Genomic DNA, 20,234 nt, shown 5'->3' on the forward strand with positions numbered 1-20,234 from the left:
TGCCCCCCTGTCCGAGGTTCAGGCAGATAAGGGGTTTGTTCGTGGTGGGGATGAGCAGTTGGGACTCACGCCAGGTGGAACAGACTATTTACACTTTTTAATTTGGATATTTTTTCTTTTTCCATTTGCAGTTTATGTTCCGTATCATTTTGTATCAGCGTCAGGTGTGCAGCATGGTGGTTAGACAATCGTACACTTGACAAAGGGCCACTGGCATTTCCAGCCCCCGTGGCCTCGGACACAGTCACCACCACACAATCGGCTGTGCTCCCCGGGCTGTAACTGCCAGGCTGCACCTCTCACCCCCTCCTCCCGCTGGCGGCCATCAGCCCACTCTCCCTATCTATGAGGCTTTTCTGTTTTGTTGGTTCATTTACGTTGTCCTTTGGATTCCACATATAAATGAAATCATATGCCCAAACCGGTTTGGCTCAGTGGTAGAGCATCAGCCTGTGGACTGAAAGGTCCCAGGTTCGATTCTGGTCAAGGGCATGTACCTTGGTTGCAGGCACATTCCTGGTAGAGGGTTTGCAGGAGGCAGCTGGTCGATGTTTCTCTCTCATCAATGTTTCTAGCTCTCTATCCCTCTCCCTTCCTCTCTATAAAAAATCAATAAAATATATTTTTTTTAAAAAAGAAATGATATGGTATTTGTCTTTCTCTGACTCAGCTCACTTAGCATATTACCCTCTGGGTATAACACCGTCCACGCAGTCACATAAAATGGCTGAGTAATATTCCAGTGTACACAGGCACCACAGCTTTAAGAACACCCACTCCGGCCGAAGCCGGTTTGGCTCAGTGGTAGAGCGTCAGTCTGCAGACTGAAAGGTCCCAGGTTTGGTTCCGGGCAGGGGCATGTACCTTGGTTGCGGGCACATCCCCGGTGTGGGATGTGCAGGAGGCAGCTGGTTGATGTTTCTCTCTCATAGATGTTTCTAGCTCTCTATCTCTCTCCCTTCCTCTCTGTAAAAAAAATCAATAAAATATATTTAAAACAAACAAAAAACAAAACAAACAAAAAAACACCCACTCCGCCAAAACCGGTTTGGCTCAATGGATAGAGCATCAGCTTGGGGACTGAAGGGTCCCGGGTTCGATTCCGGTCAAGGGCATGTACCTTGGTTGTGGGCACATCGCCAGTAGGGGGTGTGCAAGAGGTAGCTGATCGACTCTCTCATCAATGTTTCTATCTCTCTCCCTTCCTCTCTGTACAAAATCAATAAAATATATTTAAAAAAAATAAAACACCCACTCCTCTGTGGATGGCTGTCTCGCTGCTTCCGGAGCCTGGCTATTGTAAACAACACTGCAAAGAACACCAGTATGCATGCATCCTTTCAAATAAGTGTTCTGAGTTTCTTCAGATATATTCCAAGAAGCGGTGTCACTGGGTCATAAAGCAGTCCCATTTTAATGTTTTTGAGGAAACTCCATACTGTTCCCACAGGGCTGCACCAGTCTGCGTTCCCACCAGCAGCGGGTGAGAGTTCCTTTCTCTCCACACCCTCGCCAGGACTGGCTGTTTGTTGATTTATGGATGGTGGCCATTCTGACAGGTGTCAGGTGATATCTCATTGTGGTTTTCACTTACATTTCTCAGATGATTAGTGTGACTGAGCATCTTTTCATAAGTCTATTGTCCATCTGTATGACCTCTTTGGAAAAATGTCTGTTCAAGTCCTTTGCTATTTATTTATTTGTTTGTTTTTGTAAGAGAATATTTATTGGGTAAATTATAGAGGTAGAAAAAGTAATTCATAAAGGAAAAACCAAGATGACAGCGTAGGTGAGCAACTAATCTGCTCCCTCACACAACAATTTCAAAACTACAGCTAAAAGACAAAACATCTATCACCCAAAACCACAGGAAAGCTGGCTGACAGAGAAAGGAGCATAAGCGCTGAAAAGCTGAAAAGCCTAGAGGTGCACACAGCAGTCATTGTTTACTGCACTGGAGGGGGGGGCGGGGCGGGACTTGGAAATGACAGGCAGAGACAGCTGACGGCAGCCATCGCTGCTTGCCACGCCCCAGCCTAGAGAGGTCCTGAGACCCCGCCCCGTCCTAAGGCCCCGCCCTGCCCTGAGGCCCCGCCCCACACATTCTACAAACCTGCCCAGGCTCCACACAGCTGCTTTTTTTATTATTAAATATATTTTATTGATTTTGTACAGAGAGGAAGTGAGAGGGATAGAGAGTTAGAAATATCGATGAGAGAGAAACATTGACCAGCTGCCTCTTGCACACCCCCTACTGGGGATGTGCCCGCAACCAATTTACATGCCCTTGACCAGAATCGAACCAGACCTTTCAGTCCACAGACTGACGCTCTATCCACTGAGCCAAACCAGTTTCAGCCACACAGCTGCTTTTGCATAAGCAGCGAAAATGCCAAGAAAAAGAAGGATATCTCAAACAAAAGAAATGGAGGCCGAACCGGTTTGGCTCAGTGGTAGAGCATCGGTCTGCGGACTGAAAGGTCCCAGGTTCGATTCCGGTCAAGGGCATGTACCCGAGTTGAGGGCACATCCCCAGTAGGGGGTGTGCAGGAGGCAGCTGGTCGATGTTTCTCTCTCATCGACGTTTCTAGCTCTCTATCTCTCTCCCTTCCTCTCTGTAAAAAATCAATAAAATATATATTTAAAAAAAAAAAGAAATGGAGGAGAACAAACAAAAGACTGGATATAGAGTTCAAAACCACGATTATAAGGTTCTTCAAGAATTTCCTAGAAAAGGCTGATAAACTTAACAAGACCATCGAGGATATGAAAAAGAAATTAAACTAACTAGAAAATAAACATGCACTGACTGAAATAAAAAATATTACACAGAGACCCAACAGCAGACTAGAAGAATGCAAGAATCAAGACAAAGATTTGGAACATAAAGAGACAAAGGACACTCTTCTGGAGAAGCAAGAAGAGAAGAGAATCCAGAAAGTTGAAGATAGTGCAAGAAGCCTCTGGGACAACTTCAAGCAAACCAACATCAGAATTATGGGAGTGCCAAAAGAAGAGAGAGAGCAAGACACTGAAAACCTATTTGAAGAAATAATGACCAAAAACTTCCCCCACCTGGTGAAAGAAATAGACTTACAAGTACAGGAAGCACACAGAACCCCAAACAAAAGGAATCCAAAGAGGACCACACCAAGACACATCATAATTAAAATGCCAAGAGCAAAAGACAAAGAGAGAATCTTACAAGCAGCAAGAGAAAAACAGTTACCTACAAGGGAGCACCCATATAATTATCAGCTGATTTCTCAACAGAAACTAGGCAGGCCAGATGGGAGTGGCAAGAAATATTGAAAGTGACAAATAGCAAGAACCTACAACCAAAATTACTCTACCCAGCAACGTTATCATTCAGAATTGAAGGGCAGATAAAAAGCTTTACAGATCAAAAAAAGCTAAAGGAGTACATCACCACCAAAGCAGTATTATTTGAAATGCTAAAAGGTATTCTTTAAAAAGAGGAAAAAGAAGGAAAAAGTAAAGATAAAAATTCTCTCTCATGAACAACAATTACATATCTATCAACAAGTGAATCTAAAAGTCAAGTGAATTAAAAATCTGAGGAACGGAATAAACAGGTGAATATAATAGAATCAGGGGCATAGAATGGGAGGGGATTGATAATTCTCAGGGGTAAAGGGGTGTCTGTGTTGGGGGGTATGGGAAGAGACTGGACAGAAATCATATACCTCTGGATGAGGACAGCAGGGGAGGAGGGAGGTAAGGGCAGAGGGTGGAGTGGGGACCAGGTGGAGGGGAGTTATGGGTGGGGGGAAAGGAGAATCAGTTATAATAATATGAACAATAAAGATTTATTTTTAAAAAATATATTTTATTGATTTTGTACAGAGAGGAAGGGAGAGAGATAGAGAGCTAGAAACATCGATGAGAGAGAGAGTCATCGACCAGCTGCCTCTTGCACACCCCCTACTGGGGATATGCCCGCAACCAAGGTACATGCCCTTGACCGGAATCGAACCCGGGACCTTTCAGTCCCCAAGCCGATGCTCTATCCATTGAGCCAAACCGGTCTCGGCAGATTTTTTTTTTTTTTAAAAAGAGGAAGATTACCCAGTCAGAGAAAGATAAATATCACATGATCTCACTCTTTGTGGAATATAACAAACAACATAAACTGATGAACAAAAACAGAACCAGAGACATAGAAGCATGGAACCAGGGGTCTTCAAACTACGGCCCGCGGGCCACATGCGGCCTGCAGAGGAGTCTGATCCGGCCCGCCAGGTTTTTTGGGCAGTGAGCGCAGCCGAGGTGTTACAGTAGGAATTAGTAGTTCATATAGTCCGACCCTCCAGCTCTCTGAGGGACCGTGATCTGGCCCCCACTTTAAAAAGTTTGAGGACCCCTGGAATAGACTGTCCAATCTATGAGGGAAGGCAGGGGAGGGGGAGGGTAAGAGGTCAACCAAAGGGCTTGTATGCATGCATATTAGCATAACCAATGGGCACAGATGGGGGAGAGATGCGGGATAGAGGGGAGGGTGACCGGGGAGAAGTCAATGGGCAAAAATGGAGACTTATGTAATACTTTAAACAATAAAGAACTTAAAAAAAAAAAAAAAAGTAATTCCCAGAGGAAATGGGCTCAGGAAACCAGTTGTAGAGCTAAAGAAGGGCCCTTGGAGCATGGGAGTGAAGGGGCCCATGGCCACGGGCCTGGGTGGGGGGAGAAGGGGGAGGGGCAGGGCGCAGAAAGGCATGCGTGTGCTCTCGAGGCGAGACCTCTGCCCATTTTTAAATTGGGCAGTTTGTTTTTCTGGTGTTGATTTGTATGCGTTCTTCATAAATTTTGAATATTAACCCTTTAACAGATGTATCATTGGCGAATATCTCCTATTAAGTGGATTGTCTTTTCATTTTATTGATGGCTTCCTTTGCTATGCATTTTTTTGTTTCCCTTGCCCAAAGAGATGCATCAGAAAAAAATATTACTAAGAGAGATAGATGGCCGAAGCCGGTTTGGCTCAGTGGTAGAGCGTCGGCCTGTGGACTGAAAGGTCCCAGGTTCGATTCCGGTCAAGGGCATGTACCTTGGTAGCAGGCACATCCCGGTAGGAGGTGTGCAAGTGGCAGCTGGTCGATGTTTCTCTCTCATCGACGTTTCTAGCTCTCTATCTCTCTCTCTTGCTCTCTGTAAAAAATCAATAAAATATATTAAAAAAAAAAAAAGAGAGAGATAGATGTCTGAGAGTTTACTGCCTCTTTTCCTTAGGGGTTTTATGGTTTGAAGTCTTACATCTAAGTTTTCACTCCATTTTGAGTGTATTCTGGTATACCATGTAACAAAGTGGTAGAGTTTCTGTTTGTATCTGTCCAATTTTCCAGATTGATGTTGGTGGAATCTTTAGGGTTCTTTAGGTACAGAACAGACTTTAAATTCCAGTTAACTCTACAGACTCTAAACCCCTTTGACCCCTTGCCCCATACGTTGTCATGCAAATTAAACATGGGAATATTGAGCAGATAAAACACTCACTAAATGCAAGTATTATTCATTTTCTAATTATCTCATGAGTGTCTTCTAGGTGCCAGACATTGTGCTAAGAATACTAAATAGACTGGTTCCTGCCCCAAGAGGCACCCCGCACCCCGGGCAATGGAGGACACAAACTAGAGCCTGAGAGTGATGTGTGCAGGTAGGAAAAGGGCATGGAAGCCTAGTGGGAAGCTGGCAGAGAGTTTCTTTGGGGTCACCTATGGTGTCAGTCTGCACCTGCCTGAGAAGAGTCTTAAAACAGTGGGGATGTGGCCAGGAAAAGAGGGCACAACGCAAGTGCAGACAGAGCAGTGTGAACTATCCAGGGGTGTGCCAAGCACTCAGATGCTAAATTTGCCTTGGCATGGAGAGTTCAGAGGGGGAGACCTCAACCAAAGGCTTGGCCTGTGCCAGCACCGATAACTTTGTCCTGGGAAGGTTTATGGCCTCTCTGGAATGGGAGTAGTCTTATTTTCCTTATTATTTAAGCAAGGCAGGCAGGAGGGCAGGAGCTTAATCTTAGAGTGCCATTCATTCATTAATTCAACAAACATTTTTTTGAGCATCTACTATGTGCCAGTCAGGAGTTGGGCACAAAGCAGTGAATAGGCAAAATTCCCTGCTTGCAGAGGGCTTACTTTCTGATGGTGAAGACAGACAAAAACAAGATAAATAAAATTATAGTAAACGAGATGGTGATAAGTGCTAAGCAGAAAAAATAAAGCAGAGAAAGAGGTTAAGAGGTACTGTATATGTGTGTGTGTGTGTGTGTGTGTGTGTGTGTGTTCAGTCTTAAATAATGTGGTTAGGGAAAGCCCTAAAAGGAGACATTTGCACAAAGACATGAATGAGGTGAAGAGTGAGCCATCTGCATGTCAGAGGGAAGAGGATCCTTCAATGCAGAAGGAACAGCAAATGCAGAGGGCCATGCGACAGTGGGTGGTGGGTTTAAGGCATATCACTGTGACGGGAGGGAACTGATAGGGGGAGGAGGGTGGGAGGGGATAAGGTTTGAGTAGTAGAGGGTGTCAAGGAGGGTGCAGGGGGGGGGGAACTAAGGGTGTGGGATCTTGAAAACTACTAAGACTTTGACTTTAAAATATATATATATATATTTCAGAGGGAAAGGGAGAGAGAGAAACATCAATGAAGAGAGCACCAATTCACCAACCAGCTGCCTCCTGCACAGGAGACCAAGCCCACATCCTGGGCATGTGCCCTTGACTGGGATCAAACCCGGGGTGGGGGTGAAGCATCTTATATGAATACTGCTGTTTGAAATTTTAACCCTGCTATTTTGGCTCCTGTAAATGCTTGACTGCTTAAATAATAAGGAAAATAAGACTACTCCCATTCCAGAGAGGCCATAAACCTTCCCCAGATGAAGTTATCAGTGCTGGCACCAGGCCAACCCTCAAAGCCCCAGCGCATAGGGCTCTTTAAGAGCGTGCAAAGGGAACCAGAAACACCCTTACTTGGGAGACAAAGAACTAGAAAAAGTATAAACAGCGTAGCTTCCTCCATGTTTCTTTGCCCAGAATTTGAAAGGCGTTTTTCTCTGAGGCTGCACGTAATAATAATAAAGTGTGACTCCATTTCTCCAAGTGCTGCTTGGTTTTTCTGCAACGGGGGCGGGGGAGAGGGGGGCCTTTTAGTCCACAGACGGACTCTCTGCCCACGGAGCCAAACCAATAAGGGCAAGACTCTAACTTCTACTCTGAGCGAAATGGAGAGCCACTGGGGGGTTTTCCAACGAGGCAGAACGCGGTCTGCCTTTCATTTTAACAGGATGACACTGCCTCCTGGCGGAGGGTCAGAGTAAAAGCAGGGGGTGTGGCGCAGGGAAAAAGGGAAGCAGGCGCTCAGTAAAGGAGCTTCCGCAACAATCCAGACAGAAGATGTGGCCGCTTGGAGAAAGCTGGCAGGCGTGAAGGGAAGGAGAAGCAGGATTATTTATTATTATTATTTGTTTTATCGTGGAAAATTAAAATAAAGTAAAAATTAAAAAGCCCTGGCCGGTGTGGATCAGTCGGTTGGGCATCGGCCATCGGTTTCCTTCCCGGTGGGGGACAGCACTGCAGTTACCCTGGCAACGGCGCGCGTCGCCCCAGCGGAAGCAGTGAGTGGAGACAGAGGCGGGGCTTCCGGCGGAAGCGGGTTCTGCCGCTGCAAGCTCGGGAGGATGCTGCGCGCAGGCTGGTGGTGGCGGTGCCTCGGCCTGTGTGGCCTCCTCGCGGGGCGGGCGGAGGCGCCGAGCCCGGGGGAGCCGCTGGAGCAGAGCCGGCCGTACGCGGTGCTGCGCGGGCAGAACCTGGGTGAGCGGCGCGGGCGGCCCGGCGGCGGGATCGGGCTCCGCTTCCGCCTCTGGGGCGCCGGGAGCCGGGCCCGGCGGGGCGGACGGCGGGGACGGACGAGGGTTAGGGGTGCGGGTGCGACCTCGCCGCGGCCTGGGGAAAGGGCCTGAGCTGTGCGGCTCGGCGCCAGCCTGGCGCACAGGTTCTGGGCATGGCGAGTCCGGGGCCCTGGGTCTCCATCCGGGTCCCCTCCTCCCGGGCCGGGTGCGCAGGCTAGGCAGCAAGGAGCGTGATAGTGCGCACCCCGCTCCCGCTTCTTTCCTCTCGGGGACCACGGTCACAGCGGTGGCCGGCCCATTTCCGGGGTGCCGTGTGCCGTGTGTTGTGCTCAGCACTTCGTACACGTGATTTCATTCCGGCCCCACTGAAACGAAGCGGTAGTTTTCAGCATATTTTACAGATAAGAAAAAAGGAAGCTCGGAGAGATTTGCCCAAGGTCACACAGCTGGAAAGTGGTGGCGGCCGGGATAGAACCGGCTTTGTGTGAGAGCATCTCTTCCTCAAATACATCGTCCTGGGGCCTCGGCTACGGAGGGGCCGACTCTCGAGCTTCAGAATAACTTCCTCTTGTTTGGTCAAAGCCCTTCCTTCCCGCTGTGCCTCACTCTACATCTGGACATCAACAAAGCTGCCACATAGTATCATTTCTGGATTATCTTTACAGGAACTCATTGTCATGTATTTTTAAATATATATATTAATAATTCAAGAGGACCAGAGCTAGAAAGGCCATGGAGCATCCGGCAGTCTCTGTCCCTCATTTAAACATTAAGGAAACCGAGGCCCAGAGAGGGTGAGAGATGTCCCAAGGTCACACAGGAAGCTGGTGGCAGGCAAGACTAGAATTAAGGTGTCATCCCCCACCCCCACCCCGAATTCTGCTTTCCAGCCCAGTGACCTAGTGCTCCCTCCGGGGAGGCCTCCTCCAGGAAGGAGTTAGAAGCCTCAGGCCCCATCTCTTCTTTGTACCCAGCCCCAGCATCTGAAGCTTGAGGTCATGTGACTTGTTTCTTTTAATATTTTTATTGATTTCAGAGAGGAAGGGAGAGGGATCTAGAAACATCAGTGATGAGAGAGAGCTATTGATTGGCTGCCTCCTGCGCTCCCCCTATTGGGGACTGAGTCTGAAACCTGGGCATGTGCCCTGGACCAGAATTGAACCTGGGACCAGGTTCAGTCCACAGCTCTATCCACTGAGCCAAACCATTAGGGTTCATTGTCATGTATTTCCTACGTACTGTGTTGTGTGCCTAGCTAGCTGGTGCTGTGCTCCGTGGTTTCCACACATGACCCTGCTTTATGCTTTAGATCCGTCATGCTGATGGGATCGTTCATTGTCAGGCGGGAGGCGTGGAGACATGCTGCCCTGCACACCCTGAGATGTTTAGCGGCCTCCCCGCCTTTGCCCACTAGATCCCAGCCCACACAATCAATCAGAATATCTCCAGACACACTTTCCAACACCAATGTACATGCGCTTGTTAAAAGTAACAGCATTTTTTGCCGAAAATGGTTTGGCTCAGTGCTTGGTAGAGCGTTGGTCTGCGGACTGAAAGGTCCCGGGTTCGATTCCGGTCAAGGGCATGTACCTTGGTTGCGGGCACATCCCCGGTGGGGGGTGTGCAAGAGGCAGCTGGTCGATGTTTCTCTCTCATCGACGTTTCTAGCTCTCTTATCTCTCTCCCTTCCTCTCTGTAAAATATCAATAAAAAAATAAAAATAAAAAAAGTAACAGCATTTTGAACACCTCCCACAATTCTGAGAGTCACACAGTCTGGAGTGCCTGTGACTTCTGACAGGTTGCTGGTTACATTGATTTAAAGCCAGGCCCTTCTGCCTAGTCCTGTACCACAGATCAACCTAATTTACCAACTGCAGGTCCCAATTCTTACCTGAGCACATTGTAAATTTTAGTTGTGAAGTTTCCTTTCAAAAACATAGTAGGTTTGTGAAGTTAGTAAATTGCTGCTTTGATCAGAAAGGCCCTTCTCAAAACTCACATAGAGAGACTGAAATACTTTATTCTTTATTGAATTTCTAGTTTTTATAAATGGCTTTCAAAACATAGTTGGGCTCCCTGCTTTTATTCAGATCGTTATTCTTTGCCTACAACCCTTTCTTTAAACTCAGAATAAAATCCATGTTTCCTTAAACATGCAATGGCTGCAGTCTTCCTCTCCAGCTCCATTTCCTGCCTTCCTCCCTTCACTGTTCCCACCTCTGCCACGCTGGCCTCCTGTTCATTTGCTTTTTGGCTTGCTCTGGCCTCAGAGGCCTTCATTTCCTTTCATTAAAGTCTCAGCTCATGTGTCCCCACTCAGATGTCTCCGGGCCCCCCCCCCCCCAATTGTCACAGTAGTTTCCTCACTGCAGCCCTTCAGGCTGTGAATGCTCTTGTGTACATTCTCCCCATCACTTGGAGACTTCCAGAGAGAGGTCTGTTCAAGGCCGTTTCCCCCGGCACAGCGCCCGGTACTGAGTGGCATTCGGTCCGTCGCCGCCGGTGAATGAGGACTTGCGGAACCGGGCCGCCATGAGGAGGTAACTTGTATTCCTTTTGCAGTGCTGATGGGAACCGTTTTCAGCATCCTACTGGTGACCATGATCCTTATGGCATTTTGTGTCTACAAACCCATTCGGCGTCGCTGACAGCCGAGCAAGCTGCCCCGGAGTGTGGGAACAGAATGAGTTGTGTTGCACACGGGTCAGTGGAGAAGTTGGAATCCGAACTTTCATGCTTGGAAATGACCTCTGGTCTGGACAATTGGTAAATGCTGACTTAGAACATCTAGCAGATTTTCTGTAACACTGTAATGCAAATAACTGGCCACTGAGTCTACTTCCAGTATTTTCTTTCATATGTGGCTATACTTGTCAAAAGTCAGACCTAAAGCTCAGCGTAAAGTTCTGTGTAAAATGAAGTGCTCCTGGGAAAGGAACACGGTAACCTTGTGAGTGATTGGAAGGACTAATCGTTAATGTCTGAAGAGTAAGACGACTTAGACATTCAGCACTTAAGAACACTTGTGACTATAGGTTAAGAACCACAAACGTTTGTAATTAGAGGTGGCCTAGAGTACTCTGGTTGCAAAGCAGTGTCCTCTGTGGGGAGCTTGAGCTGTCATTCCTCGTGCAGCATCAGCTCTGCCCACTGAAGTTGGGGTCACATCAGGTAGGCTCTCTCATGTGTCCCCTTGGGCTGGCAGGCTCTGGGGTTGGACTGGAAGCTTCTAGGTGACCCGTCAGAAAAAGAACTTCCTGCAAACGTGCGGACCTCCCTGGTCTGCACTGCAGCCTTCCCGGCCCGCGGCCCGAAGCGTGTGGCAGCTTTTCAGATTTGGAATCTAAGAGACTCTTCGGCCCGGGTGGGAAGGACTCCCTTCCTGTACTAGGCAGAGTGGGAGTGGGTCTGTGTTTACACATTTATTTCAGCTTTGGAAATGCTGCTGCTGGTTTGCACTGCTGGTGAACTGGATCTCCCCCTATTGCAGTGATACTTTTGTACTTAAAACGTGGCCATCAGTATTTATTTTACTTTAAAGGTGCTAAGTTTAATTACGTTGTTAAACTGAAATGCATATCTTGTGCTCCTAATTTTTTTTTTTAAACCCGCACTTAATGTGAAATAACTGATGTGGGATCCTGTAACTCTTTGACGTATTTTGTTTGTAACCTTCAAATGTTAACTGTTCTGTGCTTTTCAGCAAATGTCAATTAAAATTAAAGTAAAATCTTACACCCTGTTTTACTCCTAGTTATGTTCCAAGCATTTAAAATGCAGGTGCGTTTGAATCAAATCTCTTAAGGAAGCACTGTGAAGTGGATTTTTAAATTCATATGTGAAATAATACTGTTTCCCCAAGTCAAAGCACCATTTCTGAAAACAGCCAGGATTAATCCCTCAGGCTGGCCAAGTCTGGAGACCTGGACTCTTGTCCCAGCTCCAGACACAAACAGCCTGAACTTCCTCAGAGCCTGTTTCTCTTCTTTGAAATGGTGACATACACTTGTTCTTAAATATTGTTTAGATGAAATGATTTGAAAGCTAACTCAAATGAAGGTGGGATTACTAGTTCGCCTGTCCCGTAGAAATCTGTTACTGGCTGGAAGGAGGGATGCCAAGACTGGCATTGACAGGGTTAAATCCCACCTCATCTGCAACACATTTTGATATGCTGCCAAAAAACTTATTGCCACTTTTAGGATTTTATGTTTTGTTAATCCTCACCCAAGAATATTTTTCCATTGATTTTTAGGGAGAGGAGGAGAGAAAGGGAAACATCGATGTGAGAGAAACACATCAATTGGCTGCCTCCTACATGAGCCCAGGCCGGGAGGAGCCTGCAACCAAGGTGCATGCCCTTGACCTGGAATCAAACCGGGGACCCTCTGGTCCACAGGCCAACACTCCGTCCTCTGAGCCAAACTGGCTAGGGCCACTTTTAAGCTTTTACAAGGAAACAGTAAGAACTTGCCAGCCTGCTGTCTGTTCAGTAATCACCAGGCGGGTAGTAGGGCCGTGTTCATTTTCTGAAAAAACTTGGCAGTTCACATACAATCCTAAACCCAGCCTCCATCCTCATTCCATGTTCCATCCGTGCAGGATGACTTCAAGCTAAAGGAAGAAAATGGTTTTTGTAGAAGAGGCTTATTACAGAGAGACTTCAGGTCTGGGGGAGGGAGGGAATTATACTGAAAAGCTTTTGAGAGCAGAGGCTGACCAGCTAGTACCTTCAGGTAGATTCTTTTCCTGACCATTTTAGGGAGCACGGGGGACCTAGACCTCACAAAGTGAACTGTACTCAGAATACCCGAGTACCCAAATGCACACACATCACTGACACCAGTCATAAAAATGAGTTACTTTAGCGAACACTGATCTTAACGCTGAGGTGAAGACGTGCCGGCGCTGCTGGAGGGGAGGGTTCCGGTCCTGGGAGGACTTCCCAGCTGGATGCTGTAGATCACGTGGGCCTGGTCGGGTTTGAACTCCATCACTTACTGAGCTGCAGGCATTTGAAGTTGCCGCAGTTCAGCTTGCCTTTGATGTCAGCTGTGTCCAGCAGGGAACGGTTGGTTTTAAATTAAATAATCCACAGGTATTGTGTTTCCATCAGAACAGTTTTCTTTCCGGTGCCCCACCTGGCTATTTACTTCCCCAAAAGCAAAGCCGCACTTTCATTTTTCCAAGGCCTCGTTTCAGAAACCATCTTTTACTAGTCATTGCTTCGTTTTAATACCAACATACTTGGTGTAGGATAAGTCCTAAAGCCCTAATTATCAACTGAACTGCTAAGAGCGGCCTCAAAATGCACGGCTTCCACCTGGCAGGTGTGGCTCTGTTGGAATGCCCTACCCTACACCGAAGGGTGGCGGGTTCGATTCTGGGTTAGGGCAAATACCCAGGTCTCGGGTTCGACCTCCCATTTGGGGCGTGTATGGTAGATGGCCTAACAACTTTTCTCTTTAAAGCAGTGTTTCCCGAAGTGTGGTACGTACCCCCAGGGGCACGGGAAGAGTTTGGTGGGGATACGCGTTGCACCGGGGTTTGGTGGGGATCGGCACTGCACCGTGCTTAGCTGCCTAATTCTACGTTCTCATGAATACGAGGGGTACTCAGCGTTACGAAAATTATTGAAGGGGTACACATATGTCAAAAGTTTGGGAAACACTGCTCTAAAGCAATGAAAAGCACAAAGACAGCTGAAACCGGTTTGGCTTAGTGGGTAGAGCGTCGGCCCGCAGACTGAAAGGTCCTGGGTTCGATTCCAGTCAAGGGCATGTACCTTGGTTGCGGGCACATCCCTAATAGGGGGTGTGCAAGAGGCAGCTGATCGATGATTCTCTCTCATCGATGTTTCTAACTCTCCATTTCTCTTCCTCTCTGTAAAAAACCAATAAAATATATTAAAAAAACAAACAAACAAAAAAAAACAAAGACAAAAAGCTCTTCAACTTCAAAGGCTGCTTAGTTCACCGTAGAGAGCAGATGCGGGGTTGGTTTTCCTTCCTCCACCAGAGCCAGCCCAGCTCCAGCTGCGGAAGCCGGAGAGCAGCCCACACCGGCTTGCTTCTCGTTTCCATGGAGACCAGGAGCACTGGGCATGTGGACTAGGATTGGTCAGGAAGGCAGGAGGAGCATGCCACCTTGTAACGTACAACTGAGCATGGGGCGGGCGGGCATCCTGATGTTCCAGCGTCACACAAAACGAAGTGCGGGTCCATTCAGTGACTAAGAATCTGAGGAGAGGGACTCCCAGGCTGTCTGGGATGCTGTATGAGCACTGCTAAGGAAGCGGTCTTTGCATTTTAAGAGCGTGAACACATAAATGAAAGACACTACAGGCAGGTTGACAAAAAGCTCAGTCCCTTTTTAATTGACTTCCTGGGATAAGTCAGAGACACGGGGAAGCAGGACAATGGAATGCAAACATAAGAGATTACTTATGGTTCACCTCAGTGAGTAAACTGTTGCCTAACTGCAGCCGTTCCCAAGCTGTGTCCTCACTCAAGGCAAACATTCAGTAAACAAAATGCCAAGGTATGCACTTGGAACAAAGGTGCTGCTGCGTATACTGGCCTGGTGTGCAGGGAAGGAATTTTGGTCAGACCATGACAAGACAGACAGGTGGTTATACTGAATCAGAAGCACATTTCTTTGTGGCTAGGAACATTTTACTGGCAATGCTAACTGTATTACAGACTCTAACTGGAACGTAATTCTTGTTTCTCTTCCCATCCCAAAAGAAGCCCAGCACACAGGAAACTGATGTCAAACAGGAGGATATTATTGACCAGGTCGTTTCAGTGCAGCTGTGAGCATGAGTACACAGAGCAGGCCAGAGTGAGGGTACCTTCTGCTGTATATTCTGTGATGGCTATTTACAGAAGGGTTAGACAAAATAGTTAACTACTAAAGGTATCCAAAAAAGGCCTGAGAAAATCTGGTTAAAATGTATAACCTTGTATTGCTACTGATGGGAATAGTTTTTATATCTTTTAAAAATAATAAAAAGATTCTGTTAAAAAATATATTTGTCGAGAAAGATGTTGATTTGAACTCTAAAAAGCAATGTGGAATCATCACTTTCCCTTCTGAATACAGAGCCACTGGGTCCCATCGGTAGCCCCCTGTCTAACTCCACCCCTTCTCCTCCAGCGAGCCGAGGGCTGCAGGGGCGGGTCTTCTCGGCCGCCTCGTGGAATCCTGCACGAGGGAGTGTGGCACCCACACGTGCGTTTGGTTCTATGCTGTCTGCTGTTTGGCCAGCCTGCCCACTGCAAGAACAAAGCTCATTCTAGCTGCTCCTTCAGGGCCAGGTTTAGCTGCCTTGGATTTAGCCTGGAGGACCCTATTCTCAAAGGAACTGCCTTTACAAGTTCAAATCAGATCCCTCAATGAATGAAGTGAGGTGGTCTGAAATTATTAGTAATTCTTAAGGCTAAGGCAACATCCATGGTAGTATATCTTAATTTGATGCAAATAGTTAACCCTAATCTAAAATAGATCCTGTACACATCTCCTCTTTAACTGTAGCTAGGGATGGAAAGAATGGAATGAGGTGGAATGGAGGAGGAACAGTGATGGTGGCCTAGAAACCCTGTATAAAGGTAAAAATAAAGGAGTAGATCGGCACAGATTATCCATTTCTTTGGTGAACTGTAAAGTATCATAAATTTTCATAAACCACACTCTACAAAGGCTGCTGCTCTCACATATAAAAGCACCCTGACTGCAATAACTTGTTTTGTTATCACTCCTTGGTAAAAATGAACCTACAGATCTGCGGGGATTGGGTTTGTCTAAAGCTGGTAGTAAAAATGTGACCTGCAAGCCAACACAGCTAATGGAAAGTGACGATGCTCTCCTGCCCTTGGTCTGGAGATGTGGCCTGCCAGTCCCCGCCCCTTCACCGGGGAGTGTTTGGATGGGCCTGGGGTCCCTGGTCCTGCACCTCTGCGTAAAGAAGGGGCGGCTGCCGTCCGCTGTGCACATGCGAGGTACAGCCAGTCCCTCAGCCCCAGGCCCAGGTAATGTAGCACCTGCCTGCAGCCCAGAGCGCTGCCTGGCGCAGCCGTGGGCAGAGGTCTATTGCTCGGTGAGAGACAGCTGTAAGACCTGCTGGAGCTCCGCCTCCTCCTCCCGGAGCCGCAGCTCCTGCTCCTCCAGCTCTTTGGCAGAGAGCTCCATGGCCAGCTGCAAATCACTATCAAAATGGCTTGTCTCATTCGAGGCACCAGAGAACAGGCCTTCCGAGTTGGTGAGGAGGCTCTCTTGGATGGCCCTGGGTTGGAAAGAGAGGGGGGAAAGAAACAGGGATTATCATCATCATCATGGCAGTGGTAGCAACTACATTCTTAACTGTTCACCAAGTGCACTCCATGTGCGTGCATAATGCCATTCGGTCCCCATGACTCTGGGAGCACAGAGGCTGTATTCAGGTGAGAAGTCTGAGGCTCAGGGAGGTTAAGACACCTGTTAAGGATCACCCAACTTACTAAGTGATGGGGCTAGGAATTAAATTTGGATCTCCTTGAAGCAAACCCCAAGTTTTTCATATGCCCAAAGTTTAGGGAAATGCTTTGTAAAAGGAATCTTTCTGGTTTCCTCCATCTATATATATAAAGAGCCAGAGTCCGTAACATCCAAAACAACGGAAGGCTCCACCGAACACCAGAAGTCAAGTCCTAAGTCAGTGCAAGGTTGCTGTGGTGACCCAGCACTCACTGCTGAGGGGGCTGTGGATCAGACCTGGAGAGAGAACTGAAGAGAGAGGCAGGGCCCTCGTGGCAGCTGCTGGTCAGCCATTGCCTCTCTTTCTCTCTTTCTCTGGGCTTCACCAGCAGTCATGCCTGTTTCTCTTTGGGCCTCCGGGGGCTGCTGATCAGCCCTACCTCTCTGATGAGGCCTGGAGATGCCGATTGGCATAGAAACCAACCAATCAGAACCAAATCTGGGTGAGCTGTGAGGAGCCAATGGCTGCCTAGGAGGCAAAGCTTTTGATGCTGACTGGCACAGAAACTGACAAATCAGAACCAAATTGACCAGCATGGTAGAGCAGTTGGGGGCAAGATCAGGCCAGCAGGGAAGAGCAGTGGAGGGTGAGATCAGGTTGGCGAGGGCAGTTGGGGTGGGCAGGCAGGCAGGCAGGCAGAGAGGTTAGGGGCGATCAGGCAGGCAGAGGGATTAGGGGTGATCAGGCAGGCAGGCAGGTGAGCAGTTAGGAGCCAGTGGTCCCAGATTATGAGAGGGATATCCAACTGCCCTTAGTTGGACATCCACCAAGGGATCCCTGATTGGAGAGAGTGCAGGCTGGGCTGAGGGAACCCCCCCTCCATGCATTGGGCCACTAGTTTAAAAATAAAGGAAGAAAATCTAATAATCTTTGTAGCTCTTCCCCAAAATGCCATTATCTTTAAAATTATATAAAGGTCCCACTGAGAGCATTTAGACCCTGTGTGATCACACATTCTTGGCAGATCAGGCAAATCGGAAAACATTTCCTCGGGGCCTGGCTGCCAATGGCACTGGCCTGTGAACAGGTCAGCAGTGCTATCACCCACTCCTGGAAACAGCCACCAAGAGATTACAGCTATTTTAATGAGTAACTGCCACAGGAAGCAGCAGCAGAATTAACACTTTATCAGTCTCTCCCGCCAGGCACAGTGTTGTGCGTACAAAGTGCCTGTGCCAGGAATTATGTCAGTTACCTCTCATATTGGACATCGTAGACATGTGCCTGGCTGATCCCTCCGTTAGAAGCTGGTCCTGAAAGGTCCTAGAAAAAACAAACATGATGGACATGAATATCTCTTAGAAGGAATAGGTGTCACTGATAAGAAAATAAAGCAGCAAGAACAAAACTGAAAATATTTGCATTATTGAGAGTACTGTGTGAAAAACTAATAGGGACTTAAATTATCTCTAAAATGACACCTAAGTGCCAGGTAGTATATGGTACACTACCCTTCTTAACAGCCTTTCATACTTGACAAAAAAACCAGTCTCTTAAAAAGTAGCTAACCTTGGGCAAAGTTTAAATGAACAAAACAGGCAATTCTTTTAGAGCAAGGTTAGAATAGATCATTCAATGCAGTCATGCACAACATGACAAGGTTTTAGTCACTGCTAGACCGTGTACGTGAGGGTGGTATACCATAGCTTAGGAGTGTACCATCGAGGTTTAGGTCAGTGCGTTTATGATGTTCGCACACGAGGAATCTAACGTCTCACGCTGGTTTCTCAGTGCGTCCCCATTGCCCACCGTGAAGCAGTGCCTAGCTGAGTCTGTGTCTGTGACTGGCCGCTCCTGTCTGTAAAACTAGGGTCACGTAGGTCTGTGTAGGCCCTGGAGGAAAGAAGCAGCTCGCTTACAGAGGAAAGGACAAGAGGCAGTGGACTGACAGCGGTGCCCAGGGTGGATCTTCGCCCAGGAAGGGGCTCTCCTCGGGAACACGCTGCCCTGAGGTCGGGCCCTTGGCCCGGCAGCCTCAGAAAGCGGAATGGCTATGGATGGGGTCCATGAGAGGGAACAGTGGGGCTCACATTACTCAAGCTCTGAGACTCAAAAATGAAAGCGGAGTGCCAAAAACCTGAGCCCTGGGAGAGGGAGGGGACAGGAGGAGCTGCTGACGGGGGAGTACCACAGGCCCTGGACTGTCCCAGGATGGGGAAGCCTGGAGGAAGAGTCACGTCAGAAAACAAAAGGCAACTGTTCTTAATGCTGGTCTGTCCTGTCCTTAGCTCTACTAGTACTTGTAGTTAGAGGCTCAGAGAGCTTGGGTTTAAACCCCTTAAAACAGAAATAAAATACCTGAGTAAAAAAAAATGCTCACAGAGGAGAATCCAAGATGGCTGCTCGGGTAGGCACCTAGCCGCAGCCGCACGCAACAATTTCAATAAAATACAACTAAAATATAAAATGGACATTACCCAGAACTACAGGAAAGTCAACTGACTGGAAATTCTACAACGAGAAGCAAGGAGAAAACCAGAAGGAAGCGCGGAGGAGCTGTAAAAGCCTAAGGTACGGAGACACGCGGCGCGCGGAGAGGACGGAGCGGGAGAGGAGGGAGGCCGAGTGCCTGGCTGGCGTTCCCAAGCGGGAAGGAGATAAACACTCCGACTGTGCTGGGCCCACAATTGCTCTGAACCCCCGTTCTAGGCCAGACCCTGGGGACCCAGGCTCATCCAGAGGGAGCTGGGCTGTAAGGCGGTACCCGGGGAAGCAGCGAAAGGAGGTCCCAGAGGCGCGCACACTGCGCGCAGAGAAGGGACGGCCGGCTGTGCCGTAGGGCTGCCCTGGCGGGAAGGAGACAGGGGCTCCAAACTGCTCTGAACGCCATCTCCAACTCCACTTCCAACTGAACTGAACCCCAGTTTCGGGCCCATTCCGGGAGAGCTTACACACTGTTTGGTAGCAGGCGAAAATCGAGGGCACCTTTCTCTCAGAGGTGCTTGCAACAAGTACTGAAGGACCCTGAGTCTCAGGAGTCGCATAGGGCAGGGCTGACGGAAGCCAAGGCTGTAGGCTCCACCCTGAAACCCCGCCCCATCAGAAAAGCTGCCTGCGAAAATGCCTAAACCAAATAGATCACAAACGAAAGAAATGGAGGACAAAAAGCGACTGGATATAGAGTTCAAAACCACACTTATAAGGTTTTTCAAGAGACTCCTAGAAAAGGCCGATAAAATAAATGAGACCTATGAGGATATGAAAAGGGATCAACAAGAAATAAGGGATCAACAAGAAATAAAGAATACATTGTCTGAAATAAAAAATATTTTACAGAGTCCTAAAAACAGAATAGAAGATCGCAAGAATCAAGTCAAAGATTTGGAACATAAAGAGCCAGAAGACACTCCTCTGCAGAAGCTAGAAGGCAAGAGAATCCAGAAAATTGAAGATAATGTAAGAAACCTCTGGGACAACTTCAAACGATCCAACATCAGAATCATGGGGGTCCCAGAAGATGAGAGAGAGCAAGATATCGAAAACATACTGAAAGAAATAGTGACAGAAAACTTCCCCCACCTGGGGAAAGAATTGGACTTACAAGTCCAGGAAGCACACAGAACTCCAAATAAGAGGAATCCAAAGAGGACCACACCAAGACAAATCATAATTAAGATTCCAAGAGTAAAGGACAAAGAGAGAATATTAAAAGCAGCAAGAGCTAAGCAGGTGGTTACCTATAAAGGAGCACCTATACGATTGTCAGCTGATTTCTCAACAGAAACCATGCAGGCCAGACGGGAATGGCAAGAAATATTCAAGGTGATGAATAGCAAGAACCTACAGCCAAAAATACTCTACCCAGCAAAGCTATCACTCAGGATCGAAGGCCAGATAAAGAGCTTCACTA

At 47.7% G+C, this 20,234-nt stretch overlaps 2 protein-coding genes across 3 annotated transcripts in view; one reads left to right on the forward strand and one right to left on the reverse strand.

Moving 5' to 3' along the window:
* Positions 1-7,649: 7,649 nt before the first annotated feature.
* Positions 7,650-11,606, forward strand: LOC311613620 (uncharacterized protein C12orf76 homolog). Its single transcript, XM_084867699.1, has 2 exons — positions 7,650-7,829; positions 10,432-11,606. The coding sequence occupies exons 1-2, from the start codon at positions 7,697-7,699 to the stop codon at positions 10,515-10,517; spliced, it is 219 nt and encodes a 72-aa protein (XP_084723825.1). The 5' UTR covers positions 7,650-7,696; the 3' UTR covers positions 10,518-11,606.
* Positions 11,607-14,218: 2,612 nt separating this feature from the next.
* ANKRD13A (ankyrin repeat domain 13A) overlaps positions 14,219-20,234 on the reverse strand; it is a 35,988-nt gene continuing 29,972 nt past the window's right edge. For both annotated transcript variants that reach the window (XM_084867698.1, XM_084867697.1), the window contains exons 14-15: positions 17,580-17,647; positions 14,219-16,153 (exon numbers count right to left, since the gene is read on the reverse strand). In XM_084867698.1, coding sequence (XP_084723824.1) covers positions 15,958-16,153; positions 17,580-17,647 — 264 coding nt within the window. In that variant the 3' untranslated portion in view covers positions 14,219-15,957. The remainder of the gene's footprint in view (positions 16,154-17,579; positions 17,648-20,234) is intronic.

Source organism: Pipistrellus hanaki (assembly GCF_964339955.1).
Source record: "Pipistrellus hanaki genome assembly, chromosome: 19".
In the NCBI taxonomy this organism is placed as follows: Eukaryota; Metazoa; Chordata; class Mammalia; order Chiroptera; family Vespertilionidae; genus Pipistrellus; species Pipistrellus hanaki.

Coding starts and splice junctions, on each gene's coding strand:
- LOC311613620 (XM_084867699.1), top strand. CDS start 7,697: ATGCTGCGCGCAGGCTGGTGGTGGCGGTGCCTCGGCCTGTGTGGCCTC. Junction 7,830..10,431: donor GCTGCGCGGGCAGAACCTGG/GTGAGCGGCGCG, acceptor TTCCTTTTGCAG/TGCTGATGGGAACCGTTTTC.